At 46.4% G+C, this 23,842-nt stretch overlaps 1 protein-coding gene across 8 annotated transcripts in view; it reads left to right on the top strand.

The window, feature by feature from the left end:
* Positions 1-23,842, top strand: part of CADPS (calcium dependent secretion activator) — a 210,823-nt gene that overhangs the window by 9,570 nt on the left and 177,411 nt on the right. Inside the window, exon 1 of one of the 8 annotated variants that reach the window (XM_069028362.1) lies at positions 10,811-10,877. The exons of 6 other annotated variants lie outside the window; for them this stretch is intronic. In XM_069028362.1, the coding sequence (XP_068884463.1) occupies positions 10,818-10,877 (60 nt within the window). In that variant the 5' untranslated portion in view covers positions 10,811-10,817. Of the gene's footprint in view, positions 1-10,810; positions 10,878-12,211; positions 12,344-23,842 lie in introns of those variants that run through there. One more of the 8 variants, XM_069028363.1, reaches the window with a different exon arrangement.

Here is a 23,842-nt window from a genome sequence, read left to right as displayed (position 1 = left end):
AAGTTCTGTTAGACTGCTGCTGATGCTGCCAGGGGCTTTAGTTTTTGCAAGAAGGTGGTTTCACTTTGCCTGATGTGCTTTTGCAGGCGGTCAGCTCCTCCCACACCTCAGCAGCAGAAGATTTAGGCAGCTGGAAGGTGATGTGGGTATCATATAAGCAGAACATGAAGCAAAAGGCAATTTTCTTCTAAGATGCCAAATACCTTTTCCTAATTCAGCAAGAGGGCACAAATGCTTTGCATGTTGCACGTGATGAGTTTGCTTTTATTGTCTCCATCCCTAGACTTCCCTCCTTCCTAGCAGACTGCTCTCATTCTTCTTGCAACCAGAGATGACAGACTAGTCCCTGCCTCGGAAGAAAGCTAATGAGGTGATGCAGCAGGAGCTAGCTGCCTTGCTACCTGCATGGTGACAGTGCAAGGAGGAGGGAAGGCCACAGACAGCACTTCTTCAGCCACGGGCGAGGCTGTGTAACCTGAGAGCGGTGCACACTGGAAAAACCAGCACTATGCCTCCCACCCTGGCTCTGCAGACCATCATCTGCCAGTGAGACCTCTAGGCAGAAGCCATCTGCTGCTGTTATCTGGGGACGTTCTGACCTGCACGGGGTTGGTTTTTGGTGCATATCCAAGAGCTAGCTGGAGTTAGGAATGCAGAAACTTAGTGTGTTCTCAGTCATTCATGAGGGCAGAGCAGCTCCCAAACATGAATCAATGCTGATGCTGTGCAGTGGGAAAGAACAGGGAGCTGGGAAGGGCACCAGACCTGGCTGAGGGAGTTTGGAGTTGGAAAGTTTCAGCTTTGCTCCTTCCCTTTGTCAGATGTTCAGTGCTTCAGTCTGCAAACTTTCCTCCTCTGGAAGGGTAACTGTGAAGAACCTGGGGCAGGGAGGAGGGATTGCTGACAGTTCTCAGATTGTGGCTATGTTTTCCTTTTCCATCTCCCATTTGCTCTGCATCAGGTATGCCCAGGGCTATGCAGGGATGGTGGAGAATAATACTTGTCTAGCCTCTAGCTGTCTCAAGAGAGAGCTGGTGTCCTCAAAAGAACTGAGTTGATCATTAAGTGGTGGATTATATTGGCCAAGGCTCTGCCTGGTAGGATTTCTGCTTGTTTATGGGCTCCTGGACTTCAGTGGTACCTTCTACTCTGAAATATGTTGGCTGTAATTCTGCAAAGACCCTACCACTGCCTTCAGCTGTGGTCTCGTGAGTTTTATCTACTCCAAGGGCTACTTCTTTCCCAGAATCTCTCATGACTGTGCTGGTTTGGACAAGTTTGGAGGAAAATATCCTCTGATAGAAGGCAGGTTACAACCATCCCTCCCCCACCAGGTTTGGGGGGAAAAAAATTTCCTCGGCGGAAAGTGAAAGAGATTAAAAAACCTATTTATTTAACAAACACACAGGAAAAGAATAATAATGCTGAATAATAAAACCTCTCGCTGTGGAGAGAAAACCTGGGAAGATTTTAGAGTCCTTCTGTAGGTGTGGTCTCTCTCCTCCTCCTTGGAGCTGGGTCGTGGGCCCACCTCTGGGGCCTTGGTGGAGAATTCTCCCAGTGTGTTCTGATGTTGAAACAGTCCAGAAGAGAAGAAGGGAAAAACCAAAGTCCCAGGAAAACAAAGTTCAACTCTCCATCTCCCTCTGGAGAAAAGGAGCTGAAAGCTGGCTGAAAAGCAAGAAGGGTGCTTCCTCTGCTCTTGCTACCACAGCAGGAGAACGCAGAGGAGCGTGTATCTGTGTCCTTGACAAACTGTTTTGAAAAGTTCACTCGGTTTTTTCTCTCCCCCCTTTTGGGCTCAGTTTAAAGGCACAGAAAGGCACAGGTTTGATTTTCTGGGCATAGAGCAGTGATAGGGGATACACATCATAAAGTCACCCCCAGACAATGACACATTGCTGCACAGCCTGAGCCACATGCCCATCAAGGAGAGCGGCAGTTGGTGCACTCGTTCCAGCCTAACTGGTGTAGGGAGGGAAGGCTGGGCAGGGAATGGCATCAGTGAGCCTGTTTGTTAAACAGGGAGCTTGCTGCTTGTACCAGCTACTTCGAGCCTGCATGGCTGAGCCATGGGCATCCCCTTGAGGGTTACATGAACCCAGGAAGGGGGTTATGAGCAGAGCAGAGTGGTGGAGCATGCCTGAGGCATGGGTAGGGAACAGAAGCAATGTGTCATGGCATGATGGAGGATGGGGGAAGTGAATTTGACACTTGAATTACACTTTTAAACTTCTGATTTTGCTTGTTTTTAAGTGCTGTTACAAGTGCATGTGCTTGTTCAAAGGTTATGAACTGAGCAGGACGGGGTGTCCATGGGCGTTGTTAGATTTCTCCATCAATAGTGAAAGCCACTGAAGTGCCTGGACTCCAGTGCCATACATGTTGCTGGCTGATATTAAATGGATGTTTCCTCCTAAGGCTGCATTGCATCCCTGCTGCTGAACTTTTATTTGGAGTTCCTCAAACTATGACCTCTGAAGCCTCTGTGGCAAAGCTCCTGCTTGGTACATATTTCATGCAGCAGGATGTGAGTGATAGGAATTCTTCCTGTAATTTTGTCTCTCTGTACACTCCCTTCTCCCAGCTTCTGTAGCACACCAAAATATTCCTTTCTGCATAGAAGTCACCCAAAAGTGAATCAGATCCTGCTGAGCAGGACAGTCTTCCCACCACCTATTTATAGTGCATGCAATTACCCTCCATGCATCTCGGAATTCTAATTGCCTTTTTATTGCTGTTTAGTAGTGTGTTAAAGGTTTTTGAATGCTCATGCCTTGTTTTCTCATTAGCTCTATTTATTGCTCCTTTGGCTCCCTTCCTCAACCTCATCAAATTTAGTATCTTCATGCCTCCAGGGCCTTGGGCAGCTCTGCCACTTCTGACTTCTCCCGTGTCCTCGCTTGTGTTGCTGCTCCAGATGCTTTGTGTTCCCCAGTCTCAGTCTGATGTGTTCTTGGGATCCGTCTGCTGGAAGGGGCTCTGTGCCTGCTCTGATACCCTGCCAGTGATCCCTTTTCTGGTATCACTGGGATTGCTTTTTTTAGAGCTTCGTGTGTATCCTGTACCAGTTTTCACTTGATGGGCTTGTAGAGCGCCTGGCACCCTGGTGGCTCATTGAGGACAAGCAGTAGCCTGTGTTTGTCTCATATAGTTTCTTGAGTGCAAAGTCCTTTACAATGTTGTTTGCTTTATGTCTTAGCTTTGTTGTGTGGCATTTCCATTGCTCAGATTAATTTGATCATCCCCCAAGGTGCTTGCTTGTTCATGGTTGTCCAGGACTTTATTGCCCTCCTCTTGTGTATTGAAGAGCCCACACAAATCTGAATCATCAGTACATGTTATCATGGTGTTTGATGTTTGTTCTTCCAAGTCCATGATACATACAATGAATGAAACTGGTCTTAATACCCACCTTGCCTCCCCTTTCAGCACTTCTTATGTTCCAACATGCTTATTTGCTATGTATAGCCCTGCCACTCAGTCCTACTAGCATTCATAGTGACCAGAGGAATTAATGTTTTATGTAAAATTGTATCAAAAGCCTTCTCACCCTATAAGTAATTTATGGCCAGAGCTTTCCATCAGCCACTTTAGCAAGTCTGCTAAGCACAGTGTCAGCTCAGGGAGGGCTGAGCTCAGTAGCCTGCAGTGCTCTGCAGGTTGGGGCTGAGGATGGGTGAGTGCTCTGTGCTGCTGGCCAGCATCCAGCATCCCTGCCTGCAGCTGGCCTCTGCCTCTGACATGGCGACACTTATGACATGCATGGGCTGTGCAGCGTTACTCTAGGCTGGCATCCTCATCTGTGGGCTCTGGCTGAGTGTGAGGGCTCATTAATCAACAAGAAAGTTACTGAAATGAAACAGCCTGGAGCTCCTTGGTCTCAGCGGTAGTTTGCTGTTTCAGGTTCCTTGTGAAACGTGAAAGCAATGGCAGAGCTTTGCAGTTTGGGCACTGGCTGGGGGCTTGAGTTTGGGCCAGGTTACAGGCTCAGCTCTCTGCTCACTTCTTCACAAACTCACACAATAATCCAGATCTTTCTCAAGCTGTCATCAATAAGAAGGTGATGAAAATATTACTCCTTCCTCCATAGAGCACTGGAAGACAGTGAGAGCTTGTGAGATGCTGAGTTAATTGCTTTAGTGCAGGATGCAGGTCTGGGGAAGCACTGGGGACCTGTTGAGAGTAGCTGTGCTGTAGCTCAGACACACACAGACACTGCGCACCAGGGGCTGCCCCTTCTGTGACTTGCTGTGTCCTCCAAGCAGCTTCTGCAGCTGCTCCTTCTTAAAATAAGACAGTTAATAGTCTTGCATAATCCATGCTTACAAGTTGTACACATCTGATGATAGAAGGAGCTGACATTTAATTTACACACATGGGGCTTCATATAGATCCTAACAGCTCTGTGCACAACAGCCATGCACCCTTTCCTGCTGTTTGTGTTTGGACAGGTGGACTGCAGGCTGCCTGCTGTTTCCATAGGCAGGGCAGTGCCTGGCTTGCCTGCAGCCTACTCCTCTGACATTTCCTGAGCTTGTCACAGGTGCTGCCCTCCTTCAGGAGGGAGAATTGCTCTGTAATGCAGAAGCAGAACAGGAAAATCTTCATCCTTATTGCTCTCAAAACCCAACTGCTGTATGAAAGGAAGGCAGCCTGGAGTCCTGAGCCTAGTTTTCCATTGCTGGGAGTCTGTGAAGTGAGGTTCTGCTCCAGATGGGCTCTCTCGGGATGCATATGCATGCTGCCCTTGCTTGGGGCACTCTTGGTGCAAACCACGGCCTCCAGATGTTTGTGCTCTGGTGATGGCTCAGGCTTCAGGGACATCCAAACTGTGACTAACAGGAGGTGGGCATTTTAACCAGTATAGCAGCTCAGCTGACCTCTGTTAAAGACCACACGGACAGGAGAAGAGTAAGACCTCTGATTCTTTCCTTTCAGCCAAAGGCAGAAGAGCCAGTGGCCAGCCAGAAGCAGCTGCCTTGGTATTTGGTTGCTGCAGGTTTGGGAGGGAGTTACAGCTGCTCCAGTAGTGTGGCAAATCATCTCCATTTATCTTGTGGCGTTATGCCTCAATGATGTCAGATGATCTCTTTACATTGCATATATATTCAGACTAAGCAAATCACAGTAGTTTTCCTATTAAAATTTAATGATGAAAGATGACACTTGTAAGAGATTTCTTTTTTTCTTTAGCCAGTTGTTTCATTTGCTGTATAACCCTCATGTTAATGGTATTAATCTTTCCTTGCTGTGACTCAGGAGAACAGATGTGCCTTTTGAATTTGTTTCTTTTTACCTAGACAGAATCTTCGTGGTAGTTTGTTGGTTTTTTTTAGTTTTTTTACAGCTCTGATTACTTGCTTTGCAATGCTGTGACCTATATTCAAGGTAAAACTTGTGATAAATACTTGTTTTGGGGAGAGAGGAACAACTATGTGTTTGAGAAGATTAAGGCCTGTCAGGCAGCAATCCTCATTTCAATTAGACATCAAAATGCAAATCATCCAGACTTCAAAGTATGTCAAGGTGAAAGTAGAAAGGACTTTAATATATTCTGTGATTAAGTTGAAATCCTTGAGCACTTTAATTGTTCCTGGTTAGCTACACTGTCTACTGGGGTTAAGTCACAGTTGTGCAAGGAAGCCCTTCAAAGATATTTTTAGTCCCAGGACTTTGGGGGCTGGAGGAGGGATTTGTTCACCTGGATGCTTGGGAGACTTTGCTGGCTTTGCAAGGGTGAATGACAGAGCTTGGGCACTGAGAAGACTGAAGTATTTTTTAAATTTCTGCTTGAAGAGATTAGCTACGGTTTTATGAAATGTAAATGAAATTTCTACTGTTCATTCTCTTTTTTTGTATCTCCTTCTGACTTCTCAAGCAAACATTAACAAAAATTTGGGGGTGAAAACCAGAAAAAAAACTGACTTGTCCCTGTCGAAACCACGGGTACAAGGTTGTAACTGTTTATGTAACAAATCTCACAGTGTTCAAAAAATGTCCTTGGTGTTGTCTTGTGCAATTTTCCAGAGGTGTTTATGGAGTCACAGCACTACTTTCCACCAGAAATTGTAGCCATACACTGCAATTGTACATTGTGCACCTCTTTGTACCCAGTTTGGATGGTTGCGCCTTGTAGATATGACACAGAAGCTTAATGAAAAAACAGCAAAAATATGAATTATACATCTATCTTGTTTAAAAAACATTTAATTATGCTAGCATGTAGACTTTGCACTACAAAAAATTCTGTAGCTAGAGAAACTCTCTAAATGTCTGTGTTCTTGAGAGGTGGACCTTATGTGAAGAGCATTTGCAGCCACCTTACATCACCCCCTTCCCAAGGGAGCCAAGCAGCTAGTGAGTTCCCCATGGCTCCTGTGGACCCTGGACCACAGATCTCCCTGGACCCTGTGGGGCTGGGGCTCTTTTGGCAAGCCAGATCTGGACATTGCTCTTGGGAGTTGCTGGACCTTCCCACCCATCAAAGGTGGGAAGGACTACAAACAGGAAGGCAGAGGCAAAGAAACAACCTCCTGCATCATGCAGGCTACTGCTGAATCACTGTTAATGCCTTTTCTGTACCTGCTGACCACATGATGTGTGGAAATAGGGTACCTCTATTTTTAGTTCTTACCTTGTGCATTTATGCACATGCACGCTGAAATTAGACTTTCTGTGATAGGAGCAGTTTCTTGCCTACACAGGGAAAGTATTTCAGAGTTGTGGCACAGTAATGATTCCTGATTTTTTCCCTTCCTAAAATCATCTGCACGAGGAGAGTGTGGGGAAGAACTGCTTGCTCTATGTAGTAGTACAGGATGGCCCAAGTGCCTTGGAGTTGCTGCTCCAGTTGATGCCATCCAGCCATGGTCCTGCCCCATTGCCTTTCTGACAGCAGAATTGCATCTGCCAAATTTTATTCCATACTCTGCTGGCTTCCTTTACCCTTTCCTTTAGAGCTTGTTTGGTACCTAAATATGATTTATCAACTATTGCAGCAGGACCATGTTGTTTTGGTTTGTTGCTGTCAGTTTTTAATCATCTGTGATTTATTTTGCCCATGTTGATGCTAGTGGAGCAATATTGAGCTCTGTCAGCAGAGGAGAAGGTCCCAAGATGAAACCAGCATATTTGTGTTGGCAGGATTTGTGTGTTGGCTGTTACCTGCTGCTGCATTAATTGTGCTGTGAAAACAGGCACCACTTTTGAGGTAATTTAGGTATAGATTACCCATATCGCTGGGATGTTGAGGTGAGGCAAAGCAGTGACTGGTCAATACCAAAAAATGACTGTTTTCATTGGGGGCAAGATCTGGTTTATTTTGTTAATGCTGCAGGAAGCCAGTGGTTGCTGGTGGAACATTCCAGTGAAAACAAAGCTTTCTCATTCCTGTGTGTTGGGATTGACAATGGCATTTTGGGAAGAGAAGAAATAAAAAGTGCTCTTCTTTTAAATGGCTCTGTCATTCATGAGGCAGCAGCTTTGTGACACTGTCTGTCCCCAGCTGCTACGACTTCAGAAGCTGAGATTCCCCAGAGCTGATGAGATTATTTGGCTCAGTGATATTCTTTAGAAGATGCATTATTCCCTCCCTGGTATCCTCCTGGTGCACAGGATGTTGGTCCCTGCCACCAGAATGCTGGGAGTGGGTACTGCTGCTGCTCAAATGAGTAAATTTGTGCATACAGTGACAGCAAACTTGTCTGAGTGCTGTGTCCCATGTAAAGAAGTGTGTCAAAAGGCTTGTCTTTTGGATTCTACCTTAAAATCCTGTGTCCAAAACCTTAATGCTGTACTTGGTACCCATGAGGTTCTTCCAACTGCCCTCTTTGATTTGCTCTCAGGAGAAGGTGGCAGGGGAAGTGCTGCTGCTCTTGAATACTGGGTGAAGTTTGGCATCAGCTGGGGTGGGAATCGTGCCTTTGACCTGAAGGTCTCTGTAGCTTTGATTTCTGGAAAGTCTGGATGCTAAACTGCCATGTCCCAGCAGGTCTCATGTCTTAAACCACTTACAGCAGACCCTGTGGCAGCCTTGCTTTCCTTAGCTAGCTTATTCAGAGTCTCAATATCCAGAAATTAGTGTTTCCTCCAAATCCAGATCCATTTCTTAAATAACCGTTGTCTTGGTTTGAAAGACAGGTGTCTGCCAAGGAAGGCAGGAGTCTCCCTTGAAATGAAGAAAAAAAAAAAAAAAAGCAACCCCCCCTTCCCTCTGAATTATTATAATTTTGAAATTAAGGGGCTTTCAAGCAAAGATATGAGGAATAGGAATAACAGCTCTTTACTATTTTTTTATATATATGTGTGTGTATAACCAGTCAAACAAACAGCAATAACTGTGGCAGTAACAGCAAACAATCCCAAACCCAGCCCCAGCCTTCTCGGCTGTCAGGCCCTTTCCCCTCGGGTGCAGTTCCGCTCGCAGCCGGCAGGGGCGCTGGCGGCTCCCGGTGAGCAGGGCAGGTGCGATGGTTCCCCCGCGGCTGCAGGGGGCGCTCCGGAGCGAGCTCGGGGAGCACGCGGCAATGGCGGCCTGGGATCCCGGGGAGGGATGGGACAAAGGCTTCACAAACCCTGGGCAGCCGATCCCGGTGTCCGGCCGGACCCTCGGGAACAGCAGGCTGGAACGGCAGGGACGAGCACAAATCCCGGGGGGCAGATGAGATGTATCAAACTCCAGAGCTGCAGTGGAACCCCCGGAGGTCTGAGCAGGCAGGGCGTGCGGGGCTACAGAGCAGTGAAGGCTCGAAGCAACAGTGGGGGCAGGGTGGCCACAGCCCGGCTCCCAGCGGGGCAGGGAAGGCAGCTTTGGGATCCTGGGGCTTCTCTGATAGAAGGAAAGCAGCCGAAAAAGCAGAACCCTGCCGTGCTGACGAATTCCTTTCAGCCTCTCTCTCCATCCAGATGCTGGGAACTAACAGCCCATAAGCTCAGGTGAAAGAGAGTAGTCAGTTGGATCCCTCCTCTTGTGGCCAGGTCATTTGTTTTTCGACCAGTAATTTGTCCCCTGGCAACATGTATGGGGAAAATTATTTAAGGGAAAAAGAAAACAGAAGGAGAACTCCTAAAACCCCAACAACCATTTACTGTGCTGAGAGAGTTTGGTCTGGGCAGCGAGAATGACTTAGTGATTCTGGTACTCTGGCCCAGTGATGCCTGATGTCTTTTGGCTCCTTTGCTGCCCTTCGTCATTACAGAGCCTTGGCACCCACACCATGGAGAGTGTGGTGTCCTTGTGAAACCCTTGCTAGTCCAGTTTCTGTCCTTGTTTCAGGGATATCAGGAGTGAAGCAGTTGCTTGCATCACTGCAGAGTAATTTTCTGACTCTGGAGCCACGCATAGAGCTGCAGCGTGTTCATTCCTCCCTGCACACACAGCCCCAGCTTTTCCTGGTGTGAAAAGCCTGCTGAATTGTTTTAAAATGTCATCGCAGGAAAGAGCTTTATTTCTCATACTCCATCATTTATGTCAGCCCAACTTGTGAGCTGTTTGCCACAAGCACATGCACGGGTGTAAATACATTGGCTTTACATTGACCTGTTTTCTACATGCTTGTGGCTGCCCTGGGGAGGAGCATCACCAGCCAGTGCTGGAAAACTCCTGTGGCAAAAGAGGGAAGAAAGGGAATAGGAGAGCCAAGGAGGGGTGGGAGGAAGGTGCTCATCTTGAAGCAGAAACACCATTTGCTTCTGCTTCACCTCCCTACAAGAGACAAGGAGGGCCTTTGGACTGTGCAAGGACACTTCCTCCAGGAGGTGGGAATAAGGTAGAGCAAGGCCTACTCAAGAGTAGCTGTTTGGAAACAGATCCATGGTACCTCTTGGTTTTGTGGGGAGAAATCCTGAAGTTTGGGCACTTAATGTCCTTTTTCTCTGGACCTCGGACTGAAAGGCAAATACTTTTTCCCCAAAGATGTTTAAAGCTAAGCCTCACAAGGCTGAAATGGTGTGCAAGGAGCTGCAGCTCTCCCCGAGGCTTCAATTTTCAGGATTATTCAGAGATTTGCAAATCAGAAAGGTGCTGAAACCAGTTGCCTTGAGCTTCAGTGGAAAAGCATTTGATGGTATGTGGCATCTTGCAGATTAGTTCCTAGGCACCATCCCCTGTTGGTGGTACTTTTCCATCACTGATGCTGTCTGTGGCCAGAGCTCTCTGCTTGGCTTATAACCACACTCTTATTTAAGGCACAGAGAAACCCAGGCAAGGGGAAGAGAGGCTGAGCACAACCTGTGCAGAGAAGGTGCTCCCAAATCAGTGCTGGCTGCTAGCTCTTTCTCCAGTGTGCCCAGGGAGATGCCAGTGACTGTGCCAGGGATGCTCCAGTGCTCAGAGTGGTGTATGGGATGTCTCGTCAGACACCTGAGCAGACAGTTTGGAGGTCAATACCTCGTTAGAGCATAGCCATGTGCCTGCCTTGCCTCTCTGCTCTCTAATTGCTGCCTCGGTGCTTCCAATCTTCATCCAGTAAACAAGCTGCCAGGTAGTTAATTACTCCTCTGGTCTGAGTGCTGTATTATAGTCCATTCTGTCAATACTAATTATGTTATAGAAATATGAAGTACCTCTTCCCCTTTCCTTCAAGAACATTGAGATGGAATGTGGGCTTTAATGATATCATTCTCCCTTCTGTCCACTATGAGCAGGAAAATATCTCCCATTTTCAATGGGCACTTAGGGCTATCTGTTGGAGAGCCATGAGTACTCTGCTTTTGGGGTCTGTTCCTGTGCCTTTCCAAAAAAAGCTCTTTCCTTGTCCTGGTACCTTTGGTGCTGTGTATTTATAACTAATCAATTGCAACCCAAGATCAGAGCGATGATTACAATTCATCCTGATGAATCCAGGCAATCCTTCCTTACATTGTTCCCTTCCTGGGTGAGATTTCTTCTTGCTTTTCAACCTTTGGTTTGATAAATAGGTGCAAAAGAATAAGTAACTTAAGCAGCAGTTTTAGGTGGGCATCTACTGAGAGTGCACACAGTAGAAAGTAAAGATAGAACATAAGGAAAAATTCCCCCTTTCAGGCATGAATATTGTCAGCTCTTGGCATTCAGTTGTATCTCTGTGTACTTGCACTGAACCAGGCGATCAAGGTGGGCAACCACTGGTGATGGCTGTTTGCAGGGGGATTTATAATTTTGAATGTGTTTTTATTGCCCTGGAATAAATACCAGATAAACCCACATTCATTCATAATTAAAGAAAAGTAAATTTAAATGTGCTGCATGTGTTTTGAGCTTCAGGTGTGTTTGTAGTGACTAATGATTTGGGGCTGTGCTCTGGTTCTCTTTGCCTCACTGGAGGTTTTGCTGTTAGCTTTTATCATCAGTGGCATTGCACAGAGCAGGATAAATTCCCAGGTGAGCATGTGCTGTGTGTCATGCAGAGATGAAACAGGAGAGCAGGGAAGAGCTCGCTGCCTGGCTGTGGGAAAGGCCCTGCCACCAGCATGCTCCAGACCTGATCCTGACTGCTTTGTGTACCTACAACTTCCTGCAGAAGCCTCAAAAATGAGATATGGGTGTGCCTGAGTATGCTGGTGTGATTTTAACAGAGGTGGGGAAGGGTTTGTTGACAGAAGGATGGATGGCAGAGTCCTGTTCCTCAGTGGGGTGTGGAGGGTGAGAAGTATTTTAGCCCTTCACTAAACGGCACCTTCTGCTTGACACATGCCTTTGCTCAACACAGCTGCAGGTGCACGTCCTGGTGCTCAAATCAGGGCTTCATCTGCTGTCAGCTGGGTATGCCGGGCAAAAGGAGGATGGCTGGATGCAAGGGTTGATAGTATTCCTCTGTCTTCCCAGGGGATTCACAGAGCAGACCATACTTAATTAGACTTGCTTCCAGTGAAGAACTCGAAACCTTATCAAGTGTGAAGAAACACTGACAGCCCCACAAGTAAATGTCCTGGGTTGCAGTGTATTCCATTACCATCCTCATGAGCCGTTGAAATCAGGTGGGGCAGTGTTTCCTTGCCTCCTCCCCCCAGACTATCTTGCTGTTAATGGCCCAACAATGCCATGCCACATGACTCAGAGATAACTCCCTCCTCCAGACCATCTTCTGTTAATGAGCCTAATCAACACCTGGCCTCATGACTCATCATCCCATTGTGAGATGCTCCACCCAGAGGGAGGAACCAAGCATCCCATCCTGGATATAATCTGAGATGCTGAACACCAGAGACAACCTTTCCACTGGATTTCCAGAGGACAGGAGCTACACAGCCAATACTGGGTCTGAGGAAGAACAGACCCTTTTTCTACAGGATCACCACTTCAGAGGACTGCAGCCACCATTCTACCAGACTGCTACCACCACCCTGACTAACAAGGTGTCAGGTTGTATCTTGACTCTGTCAGTTTGAACCAGTGTTTTCTTTTTTTTTTTTTCCTTTTCTTTAATTTCCCCATTAAATTGTTATTTGGACTTGGTGCCTCCCACTGGTTTGTTTTCAAACTAATACAGTAAAGAAGCAGGCACACAGACGTAAACTGAACAGAGATTGCAACCTCTGCCTGACATCTTGCATTCTATCTACAGAAGACTGTAAACTTTGGGTGTGGGAATCAGTAGTATTGTAGAATTTTTTGTTAGATGATAGTATATACTTAATTAGAGTTGTTTTCAGAAAACAGTGCAACTTCTGGTGCTATCAACACTTTTCAATGGTGAACATGGGAGGGCAAGCAGCATGGAGGTATTGCAGACCCACAGGGCCAGAAATACTCAGACTGAGAGTCAGGAGTGCTGATCCATGAGCTGAGTGGTGCAGAATGACTGCTGGCTACTCCCACAGGCATGGCCCAGTGGTGCATCCTTGTCAGGCTGAGGAATCCTTGTTGAAGGTCTGAAACTGCTGTATCCAGGTTGAAATTACATGGCTGTCAGTGCAAGCTGTGAGCTGGGAGGTGACACAGCTTTTTCTCTGGAGGAGAGTTTTTTTGCATATTGTGTGGGATTTGTGGGTTTTATAAACAAAAGTTACTCCAATACAGGCTGAATCTCTCCTGTATTCTATTAAAATATAGGGGTATGGGAGGAAGAAATTAGCCTTTTAGATTTAATCTCTGTCTTCTTCATCTGTGTTGAGCTCTGAGGCTGTTTGTGACCAGAGATTCGTTGTTTGCCTTGGAGTTACTGTACATGCACATTCTGACACAGCTGAGCACTCTCACTGCTTTCTCTGCTGCTCTTTGGAAACAATCAGTGAAGTTTGGTGTGCTGCTGATGTCATCTGCAGGAAGTTCTGTACTGTTGCTTTAAAATGCATTCCAATTTCAAACCTGCTCTGTTGGGCTTAAGAAAGCCTGTGCTGATGCCCTTGCTGTCATATCACCCAGGCTTGTGGAAGGCTGCATGTTAACTGGTCTCTGAGAACAGTTTCCTGGTTCTCAGCCACAAATGTGATTATGGTTACACTGGGGAATGGAAGCATGAGAAGCCACGTTGTTGCATTGAAGGTTAAGTTCAGTTGATTTTTAATCCTTCTACAACAGCAACCTCCTGTCTTTTACACCTGCAACTTCATGTGTGTCTGCCAAGGCATAGGCAGGAGCTTAGAAATTGAGTACCACGTAGGCCAGTCTTTGCTTCTGGAACTCTTCTGGGGAAAAGAGGCAGTAACATCTTGGCTCTTAGTTGCTTTTTAGGAGAAGAGCCTGGTGCTGCTGTCTCTGAGTAGGACCCAACGCTGCTGCTTTGTGTCTGCCATCAGTGGGAACTGGGGAACCCCAGTGCTGTGTGCAGCTGGATTCCAGGTGGGAGCGATGGCACCTTGCTGTGTGAGACCAGCACCTGGAAACCCACAGGCTTCAGCATGAGTGGGGCCAGTTTCCAGGCTGTGCCTGCTCGGGGCTTGTGGCATGAGGACATACGTTTTGGGAGGGTGTGGGATCCCATGTTCCAGGGTGAGTGAGCTCCCACTCACCCTGGAACACGTACACACGTACCCAGGGATGTGCAGCAGCTCGGGATGTCACCGATAATGTTTGTCATCTTAATATTCATCTCCTGTGTTTGCAAATTTTGGCATGAGCTGCAGATTCTTCTGTGTTTCAGAGCAATTTCCTTCAGTTCCTGATTAAAATGCATGTGTTTTTCCTCATTTAAAAATATCATCTGTATCAAAAAGCTAATGATCACAATACCTGGCTTCCTTTTCCCCAACAAAGATGACAGCAGTGATATAAATCATTATGCTGCTGATTGTAAAATTGCTACCTTCAGGCATGTCTTTATTTTGGGGTTGGATTTTTTGGCTGCCACAATTTACAAGAGAAAGGCAGTTAGAAATTTTCTCCTTTTAGTATGTAGTTTTCACAACTCTCTAGTCTCTTTATCATGTCAAGCTGCTTTGGCTGCCAGGCTGGAAAAAAGCAGAAGATTAAAGTGTCTTTTTTTTTTTTTTTCCCAAGCATGCAGCTGTGCATATAAGTATATGGTGTCTTTCCTGATGTAAGATAAAGTAATAAAGATTTCCTGGTGGGCTTTTGCATTGCTCTGCAATTGTGGTCCTTGCTGCAGTAGACAGCAAATATCCTTTCCTTGGGACTTTTTTTTTGTCTGATTTGAGCATCAGTTACCTTCCTCTGGTTCCTGGCATGGTTGTTGTGGGACCATAAACCTTCCTAGCACTGAGGTGCAGCAGCTCCAACATGTGCAGAGTCCTGCTGAGAATTTGGGTTTAAGCTGCTAGTTTTTGAAGTGAAATCTTAAAGGGATTTTAATGCAGCATCATATGGAAACACCAAGGATTGTTTGTTTTGTTGCCGGGTTAGGGGTTTTTTTTTTTAAATTTTAGGTTGGTTTTCTTTCCTCCCACCTCTGTGGGGAGATGTAAATGCCTGTCTAGAAAAATCAGGAGCTGCAGAGACTATCAGAAATGCCACCACCAGCTGACCACCTCCCAAACAGCTGAGCTCTGTGCTTGGTGAATGACGACAGCAAACCCTATGAAGGGTATGGCTTGTATTTAATTCTGCATTACAATCCCTTTAATCTAGGATTATATCCAGTTGTTTTCTTCATGCAGGGTGTAAGATGTCAGATAAAAGCAATAACAACTGGGAGGAGAAAAATTGCTTCAAACAGGGGCTGAAAACCTTGAGTATCTGCAGGTGCTTTTATCAGAGCCATAAACCTGTCTCATAAAAAGTGTCCAGGTAGGTGCAGGGGCTGACAGGACCCTCCATCTCTGATAGATTAAGACCCTGGGAAGGCAACTGGTTGCAAATGAAACAGTAATTGCTTTCCCCTCACTGAATGAAATCTTCTCTGAGGCGATTACACAGATTAAAGCTTCCCACTGCAATGTACCAGAATAAATATAGCTTGTGCCACTTGCGGGGGCTGCTGCAGAGCAGCATCGGCTGTGGGATGCCTCTTGCGAGATATGGTAGGGCAGCTGGAGTGAAGGGTAGAAATCCTGTAAAAATAGGACTGGAAGGACCTCAGGCTATCTGAACATCTTCCTCTCTTAGAGCTGGATTGAGTATGCCCAGGTTGTTCCTGCTGGTGCTTGTCCAGGTGGTCCTGCTGGGGATGTGGGGACATGAGTTCCTGGGCCAGTTCCTCCTGTGCATCTGCATCCTTACTGGGACAGGGCTTTTTCTCCAGTATTCAGCCTGGCTTCCTTGCTGTAACACATACTTTTAATTTCTTGTTGTGGATGTGAGTGGGAATGAGTTATTTTCTTTTTTTTCAGCAGAGTTTTCCATACTTTGAGGATACTTGTCCTCAAAGCTTTCCCAAGGGGGCTCTTTGTTTCTTACAGCCCTGCTCTGGGCTCACATTTGTTGCCTTGCTCATGCTCCCCATGCAAGGTCTCCCTGCATGGTCAGTGCCACCAAGGTGCCCCTTCCCTGCACTGTGTGAGTACTTAGTGCACCCCCAGCCATGCACTTTACATGTTAAGTTAAGCCATTACACTAAATAATAGATGCATTTTACCAACCTGATAATTGGTAGTAGGTGCCACTTTGACTAAGGTGCAGGGGGGAATTTGCCATGCATACACAAAATAGTTTTCCTTATTTATCACAACATGATTCAACTATCTGGTGCCGTGGTGTTTGATTAGGTTGCATGCTATATAATTTCAAGTACATTGTGTGTGTGTGGTAGTTGCATAACACAAATTAAAAGTCTCTGAAATGCAGGAGTTGTACATGTGAGAGTCGTAGAGATCCTTTCCCACTCTAGTTAGCTTCTTCCCAGAAGAAAAGAAAAAAGCATAAGAAATTGCAGTTCACTTCAGTGTGTAGTAGAAGATGAAGCCTGGTGTGGGCTGGGGCAGTGCTACATGATGGAGCATTATCCTGGGTTGTACAGAGCTATGTCTCTTCTCTGCAGCCGTGTGCTCCTGTGAAGAATCTGGCTTTTCCTAAGGTGTTTGGCAAATGTGAGGGGGGCAAGTGGCAGTACGGTGGGAGGGGTTGCTGTCTCTTTCCTCTGTGCCCAGATTCTCTTGGCACAAGCTTGGCCTCCCCTTCCAGAGCTCAGCATCAGTCCCTGCCCAGGGACACAGACTTGTGTCCTTGGCACAGCCCTGTGAAGGGGACTGCTCCTGGCTCTCATGGCTTACCATGTGAAATTATTCGAGTTATGAGTACCTTGGGGCTAGGCCTTGCAGGGTCTTCTGCTATTTTCATTCTGCACCAAATGGTACAGAGAGGTCGCAAGACTCAGGTTATCAGCACAAAAACAGGCCCCGGAGCTGACCTGGGTATGACTGGGACAAGGTAGGTGCCTGGGTAGCACAGGCTTCTGCAGAGGCATTTGCAACCAAGGGGATTTGAGTGAGCTGTGGGCGAGTACTCAGAAGTGCTTTGAACTGTGATGGTGATCGCGGCACCATCACCTCCTATCAAATGAATCAGCAGGAAAGAAGTCTTTCTCTGGCCCAGGGCTAGTTAGTTTAATTAAAGGTCTGTTGCTCTTGCCAGCAGATCAGGCAGAATTTGAAGTAGTCAGCTAAGTTGGTTGCTTAAATAATGTAATATTGTTATGCCTACTTTTCCTCGAGTCTAAATTTCTCTGGTGTAAGTAACAGGAGGAAACGATCTGTTGCTGTCTGCAGAGAGCTGATGAGAAACGAGTGGTGGAGGTGATGGGTAGGGACTTAAAACTGGCAGGGAATCTGCTGTGAGACCTCTTGGTTTTGCTGCAAATTGTAAGGGCCAAGCCTGTGCCAGTGACTTGCTTTGGGTGGTACACACAGGAGATGGCCACCACTGGCTCAGCACCTGCTTATTAAAATGTTTTGAAGAAAATCTTATCTACTCTCAGGGGATTGTGATTTGTATCTGGCTTTTTCTCTAATTAATAAAAATCTATTCTTATATCTTGGGGATGAATTTTCTCTAGGCCTTTGCTTATCCAAAGAATCCTCAATGACTTGAAGTGATGGTTGTAATGACAAACTTTTCTCTCTGTCTGAACTGCTGGACCCTAATGGGGACCAAAACAACACCTTTAAAATTCAAGTCCCTGTTCTTCCATACATGTAGTTTTCTCATGGACCACCTTTTGTTTTTTGTTATATCGTCTTCTGATCCCAAGCCCTTGTTTTTCCAAACCTATACTTCCTTGTGAACTATCTTATGTTTCCACTGGGGATAGAAATTCTTTTCTGTGCTCCATCCCAAGGACCTTGGTGGTTGTTGGCAGTAGCTGTTCATGGAGTAGCTGCAAGCTGCAGTGGCCACCTGGTTCCTTCAAGCTTGCTCCTTAGGACTGTGACCAACTGCCACGTGGACACTGGAGCGGGATTTGGCTGGCGCCATTGCTGGCACCTCACTGGCCATTTGTGCTGTTCCAGCTCCAGTGCCCCATCCCAGCTGGGATCCAGCCCTTCTTCACAGCCATGATCATTTGCCTGGTACAGCTGTTTGGACTGACTTAATGCAGTTCTGTACTCATCAAAGGCAGTCATCAAGACTGGAGACTTTTTGGCTTCTTGGCTGCTGCTTCTGTCAGTAGTTCCTATTAACACTAATGGAAATCACACTCTGGCATCACCAGCACAGCACCCCCTGTGCTGTGCTTAGCTGTCTGACAGGAGTGGAATTGTGGAGGCAATTCCTTCTGCATCACACAGAGATTTTACTGCCAGGGGTCTTGCTGTCACTTCATATGTACCATGCCAGCTTAATGTTCTGTTATTTTCTTTCTTGTGAAGAGCCTGTAAAGCTGAAGAGTGTGGTGGGAGTTAATGCTTGTTCTCAGGCACCAAGAACAAGGGAAGAGTAGTCTTCTTCTTTTGAATTCCAGCCTTTGACACAGTGCTTCAGAGGCTTTCCCTGTGGCCCTCCATAACTACAGGGTATGCTGCTCTCTCTTCAGCAGCAGCCCCTAAGCAGGGAATGCAGCCTCTGTCACCCACCCAAATGTCAGCCCGTAGGCAAAGAGGATTTGTGCACAGCTTAGCAGAGGGCTCAGCTACCAGCCCCATTCAGAAATCTCCTTGGTCTACCAAATAGGCTGATGGTTGCCTTGCTCTTACTGACTCATGTTGTGCAGGCTTTTGGTTGCTCAAGATAAGCATCTTTATTCTGTCATGTTCTTGCTGCATGAGTCTGCTGTCAGCCTGCAATGTGGCAAAGGCTTCTGTCTTTCTTTGTTGTTTTTTTCTGATACTATCTTCAGTTTCCTTGCTTCTTCATTATATCAGGATGAATTGGGATTTTCTTTCACTTGTTTAAATCACATTTCTGTAAGAAATGTCTAAGGACTTAATTGCAAAGCTCAAAAATAGTACATGGTTTGTAAAGAAGTAGTCGCAGTTCAAAAGATTAAAGGAAAAAAAAATTCTACTTGCCACCTAAATTTAAGGAGAGCTTTAGTGTATCTTGGGAGATGGCATCAGAGAGAAAAGTGAGATTGCAAAGATAGACATCAACTGAAAGGAGTGACTTATGCCCAGCAGTTCTGCATTCAGGCTTGGGGAACTTTGCTCCTGATAAAGACTTGGACTTTTGAGTCAGTGAAGGCAAAAGTATCTTCTCCAGGACTGGAGCTGATGGGCAGGGATGCTGAAGTTTGCAAGTTACTTCTGTTGCCAGCTTCCCTGACTTTTTTTTCCCCAATATTTCTTAGAGGGGAGGATTTTATTGCTGATTTTGTTTGCTACAGCATGCATAATGTCTGACTTTTCAAGCCCACAGCCAGGGTTTCAGCTGGAACCTGGCAGCTTTCTCTGCTGCGTGGGTCAAGCCAAGTGCTGAAACCTGGCTGGAAATGAGTTGGAGGTGGAACAAAGTTTCCCACCAGTTTGTCCTTGTCTTGTCAGTGTGGGCAGGATACTTGCCCACTCAAGAAACCGTTGTGTGTAGGTCTCTGAAGTTTGGAAATTGCAAACAAGGAGGGGCTGGATGGTGAAGTAATGTGGGCATCTCTGGAGAAAGCCCTGCCAAGGGGAATCAAGGGGAATGGGCTTGTTCGTGCCGCTTTCTGGCATTTCCCCGTCGTGCACGCCCCAGCCTGGCCCAGCTTTCTGGAAAAAACCTGCTTGGTCACAGTTCATCCTGGTCCCCTCTTCTTCATGAGGTTTTGAGGCCCCAGGAGCTGCATGAGCCAGCACAGCTGGTGCTGTGGGTTTGGCATCACCTGCCTTCACCTGCACACTCCGTAGGCTCCCTGCCCATCTCCCAGCATTGCTACTCCCTCACCCAGCTGCCAGGGAAGCTCACTGCTGATATCCCAGAGGGCTGGGAAAGCATTTGTCAATCGTGGCTGCCTCTTCTGGAGCAGGCTGTGTGGGCCCATTCTGCGGCGTGTGTCATGCCAAGGGAGAGGCCATCACTGGCTGTGCTGGTGCTGGCCCAGCAATCAGCACCAGGAGCGAAACTCTGAGCTCCTTTCATTCAAATGTTTTGAGGCATTTTCAGGTAAGAGACTGGATTCCCACATCCTCAGTTTTGCAGCATTTATTTAAGCACTATTTAAGATTAGTGTTTTTCCTTCCAATTTCTGCGGGTACCAGTTATCTCTAATTCTTCAGCGTAGGCTGAGGCTTCTAATAGGAATGTTTGAGCTAAAAAAAAAAAAAAAAAGGCAATCCATGCTGTAGGCTGAGGTGACCTGTAGTGGCTGGGATTGTCTGTGCATGTACAGCAGAGCCTGGGATCAGTTTTATGGGATCAGAGTAACATGGAGTACTGTGGTCCAGTTGTTGTCAGCAAGCTCTGGGATCTGCCACCTGCACAGACCTGCTTCCAGGATATAGCCTGCTCCTCACACTTATTGGGAGGAGTAAAATGAGAGTAGTGATTCAATGCATTGTGCTCCTTTGGGGAGCTTATTTTCCCCCTTTTTGTGGTTTTGATTGTTACGGTTTCAGTGATCTCTTCCAGGGCTCCTAGAAGCAGAAGGGAAGCTCCAGGATAGAGAATGCTGTAGGCAAGTGCTAGCACAGCTGCCTTTTATGAAGAATAATTTCATTTTGTCTTTTTCTGTATGCCCACGTGTTTTTCTGCTCCTACAAATACTCCTCAGAAATTATATGCTTCAGTTCTGCAGTAGCTTTGCTGCTTTTTGTGGGGGTTTCAGCTTGTACTCTGAATATGCAGACAAACTCATTACCAGATGTAGCAACAAGCAATTCTTCCCTCCTGCCCTTTGGGATTGTGTTCTGCTCCCTCTGTGCACAGCCTGCTCTCCTCCCTCCTCTTGGGCTTTTTCAGCCACTGTAAGGTAGTGTAAGACACAGGAAATCTGGATTTTGAGCTTGGACAACATATTCTAGGGGTGTGTTGAAGAGGATATTTACTCCATCTGTTACATCCCCTTCTGCTGCAGGTCACTGTTCTTGTAGCATTGGCTTGCAATTCTGCACAACCCACAGCAAATGAGGAGCTCATCTGATGGGAAGAGGATAGCAGGCAGGTCTGACCCTCCCAGCAGAAATGCACAGAGGTCATCGCTCACTCCAAGCCTTTAAAATTATTCTGCCTCAAGCCCAAAGAAGAAAAATGAATCCTTCTTCTTTTTGAGACAGCCTGCAATATACTACACTTCACAGGAATCCTTAAAACAGCTTTTCTGGCTTAAATGAGAGAGTTTTTAATGTGTAGGCATGTGTTTTTGGAAAGGATTTTTATGTAGGGCCATATACAACTGCTGTGTTGAAAACTGCCAGACTTTAGAGAGTTAATGTATAATACTGGTACCAAACTTACTCTTTAGGGTTTGTTAGGAAAGCTGGATGTTTTGAACTACTGTCTCTAACTTTTGGCCAAAAAAAGCCCCGCAGCCCATCAGAGGCACAAACAAAGACTTTTTTAAGGTGGTTTGTTTTGGGGTTTTTTTTGACATCCAGCTTACCAGTACTGTGTTTCCAGGCTGATGGGAAGGCGGTTGGACCAGACCAGATCTGGCTTCATTTGCTTCCTGTGCCCAGGAGCCAACAGGAAAGATTTGTGCAGTTGGGTGCTGCTGCTGGGACTGGGTGGCTGGTGCTGCAAGCTACAGCAAGTAGCTTTGGGGGGATGTTCTTTAGCTCTAATTAAACTTGGCAGGAGGTGAAAGGCAAAAGACAGCCAGCATGCCGGCCAGAGGCAACCAAGGGCAGAGGGCTAGTTGCTTGGGGAGCCAGGATGTCCCTCTTGCCCCTGCCAGGTGCCCCCAGGGATGATTCAATCATATGTTGGTTGTGACATTGCTTCTTTCATTCCACTGGTGGGGTTTGCCTGGGGAAAGTCCCGGTGCCAAGTTGGGCTCAGCTGGGATGCCTCACCTCTGTCCTGCCACCAGTTCCCCAGGAGATCTCCCTGGGTTGCAAGGCTTGGACTGATCACTGCAGACTCCAGAGCCTGTCAGCCAGCAACTGGCCTTTTCCTTATCTTGAAAACCATGACTGAACTAATTTCATGCAAGCAGCTAATTGTGCCTTTGCAGATGCCAGTGTGGGCCCTGCCCACACCACACACAGGCTGTGTGTACCATGACTGCCCTAGCTGGGTTTCATTTATGCTTACAGCCCAAAGCTGAGTAAAGGTCACTGCTTCCTCCAGCCTCCCCTGCCAAGTGAATGTGCTCCAAGCCTGGAAATCTGAGCACTTGCTTGTGCAAAGCCACCCTTGGGGATATGTCACCATGGGGCTCTCGTCCCATCTCTGTGACGCCTCAGGTAATTCGCAAGATTTGCCCCCTTGTTTTCAGCCTCCTGACAGAAACTGGGTCCAAAGACTAGGGCTGTGGGAAACAAATTGGATAATTTTAACTGTGCCTTTCCTTAAACAATAGTAAATCACCCAGTGGAATGATGTTATTGCCGATGAATTTCCCTGATGTCTTTGAAGGAGCAGACAGGCATTCTCAGTTATTCCAGGTACATACCAGCCATCCTGTGAAGGTATATTCCCGTGTCTCTGCCTGGTGGTGGGCATGGAAAGTTGAAATGCTCTGTTTTCTTGCAGTAGTTTGTTGCCTCAGAGCAAATTACCTTTTACTAAACTTTCTCTTCAAGCTCTGAACAACATGCCCTTGTAAAATCCAGTATTACTCACTTTAGCAGGAAATGTGAGGTGGAGGAGGAGGTGTACTACAGTTTCACACCTTTTCTCTTGTTTTTCTATCTAGAAGCAAATTCTGTTCTGGCTTGACTGATTGATTGAACCTTTTTCAAGTGCTGTCTGAAGGAGACAGCTTCTCTTTTACTGGATCAGAGATGCATTTGGCTCTTGCACAGATTTTCTTAAAATCTGGAGTGTTTTCTTTCTTTTTTTTTGTTTCCTGGAAATCATGGCACATGCACAGAATAAGGGAAAATTTCAAACACGACAAGTTGTACTTAGCCAGAGCTGTGGTGTGTAGTAGGTCACATCTTTTAGTGGGCTGCTTTGAAAATGTACTTTCTTTGGAAAAGAAATATTGCTCAGACCTGTGTCTGCTTCCTCTTCTGCTCCAGCAGCCCAATTTCATGTTGATTCAGACAGCAGCCCTCTGGTTTGGGGGCTGGTGTTTTCCCCAGCTCTGGCAGGGGCAGCATGAGCATATGGGATGCCCACAGCAGGGCTCACCATTTCAGCCTTGTCTGCCTGGAAGCTCCTCTCCATTTCTTGCCATCTTGTTCATTCCCATCAAAGACATTCTCTCCCCTGCTAACTCTGCCAGGCTGAAAGCAGCATTTTCACAGAGTCTGGGATACACCAGGAGTCCTTGAGCCTCCATTCTTTTGTCTGCCACTTCTGCTCAGTAAGAACTGCTTTTAAAATAGCTTGTGACATGGAGGAGAGGCAGAGTTTAATGATCAAAATTATGCAAAAATAACGCCAGTGATGGTAGATGTGCTTTTTTTTTTTTTTTTTTTTTTTTTTGCCTTAAAAAAGGAATAGAGACAAGCCTGGGTTTCTTGTTTGGATATCTGAAGTGTCAGTAGGAGATCTTTAGCTCTGATTGTTTAATATTTTTAAGTCAGCATGAGCCGCTCTGTACATTAACCAGGAAGGATGATTGGCTTCTGCAATCTGTAAGGTCTGCCTGGAGTAGGAACACAGATGAAAATAGTTCAAATAGTGATTTAAAAGTGTCTCTAAAAGTAGCTTGCTTTTCTTCTTGGATACCCAACATCCTAGCCTGTGAGAGGCTCTCAGTCTTTTCATGCATGTAGTCACTTCTGGAAAGAAACAAAGTTCTGTTACTCTCCCTCACAAATGGGAAATGCAGCACAGAGGGAGCAAACAAATGGGCTGTTGGAGAGCAAGGACTTGCCTGAATCTCAGAACCCCCCAGCAGAGACCACCTTGTGTTACCACCTCATCCTTCACCCACATTTGTGGATTAGTTAGTTTATGGATATTTAACTGTCCTTAGGTTGTGCCTGGGATCTCCAAACCCAC

The sequence above is a fragment of the Aphelocoma coerulescens genome, chromosome 12 (assembly GCF_041296385.1).
Source record: "Aphelocoma coerulescens isolate FSJ_1873_10779 chromosome 12, UR_Acoe_1.0, whole genome shotgun sequence".
NCBI classification, from domain to species: Eukaryota; Metazoa; Chordata; class Aves; order Passeriformes; family Corvidae; genus Aphelocoma; species Aphelocoma coerulescens.
This window is presented reverse-complemented; position numbering and strand designations above follow the sequence as displayed.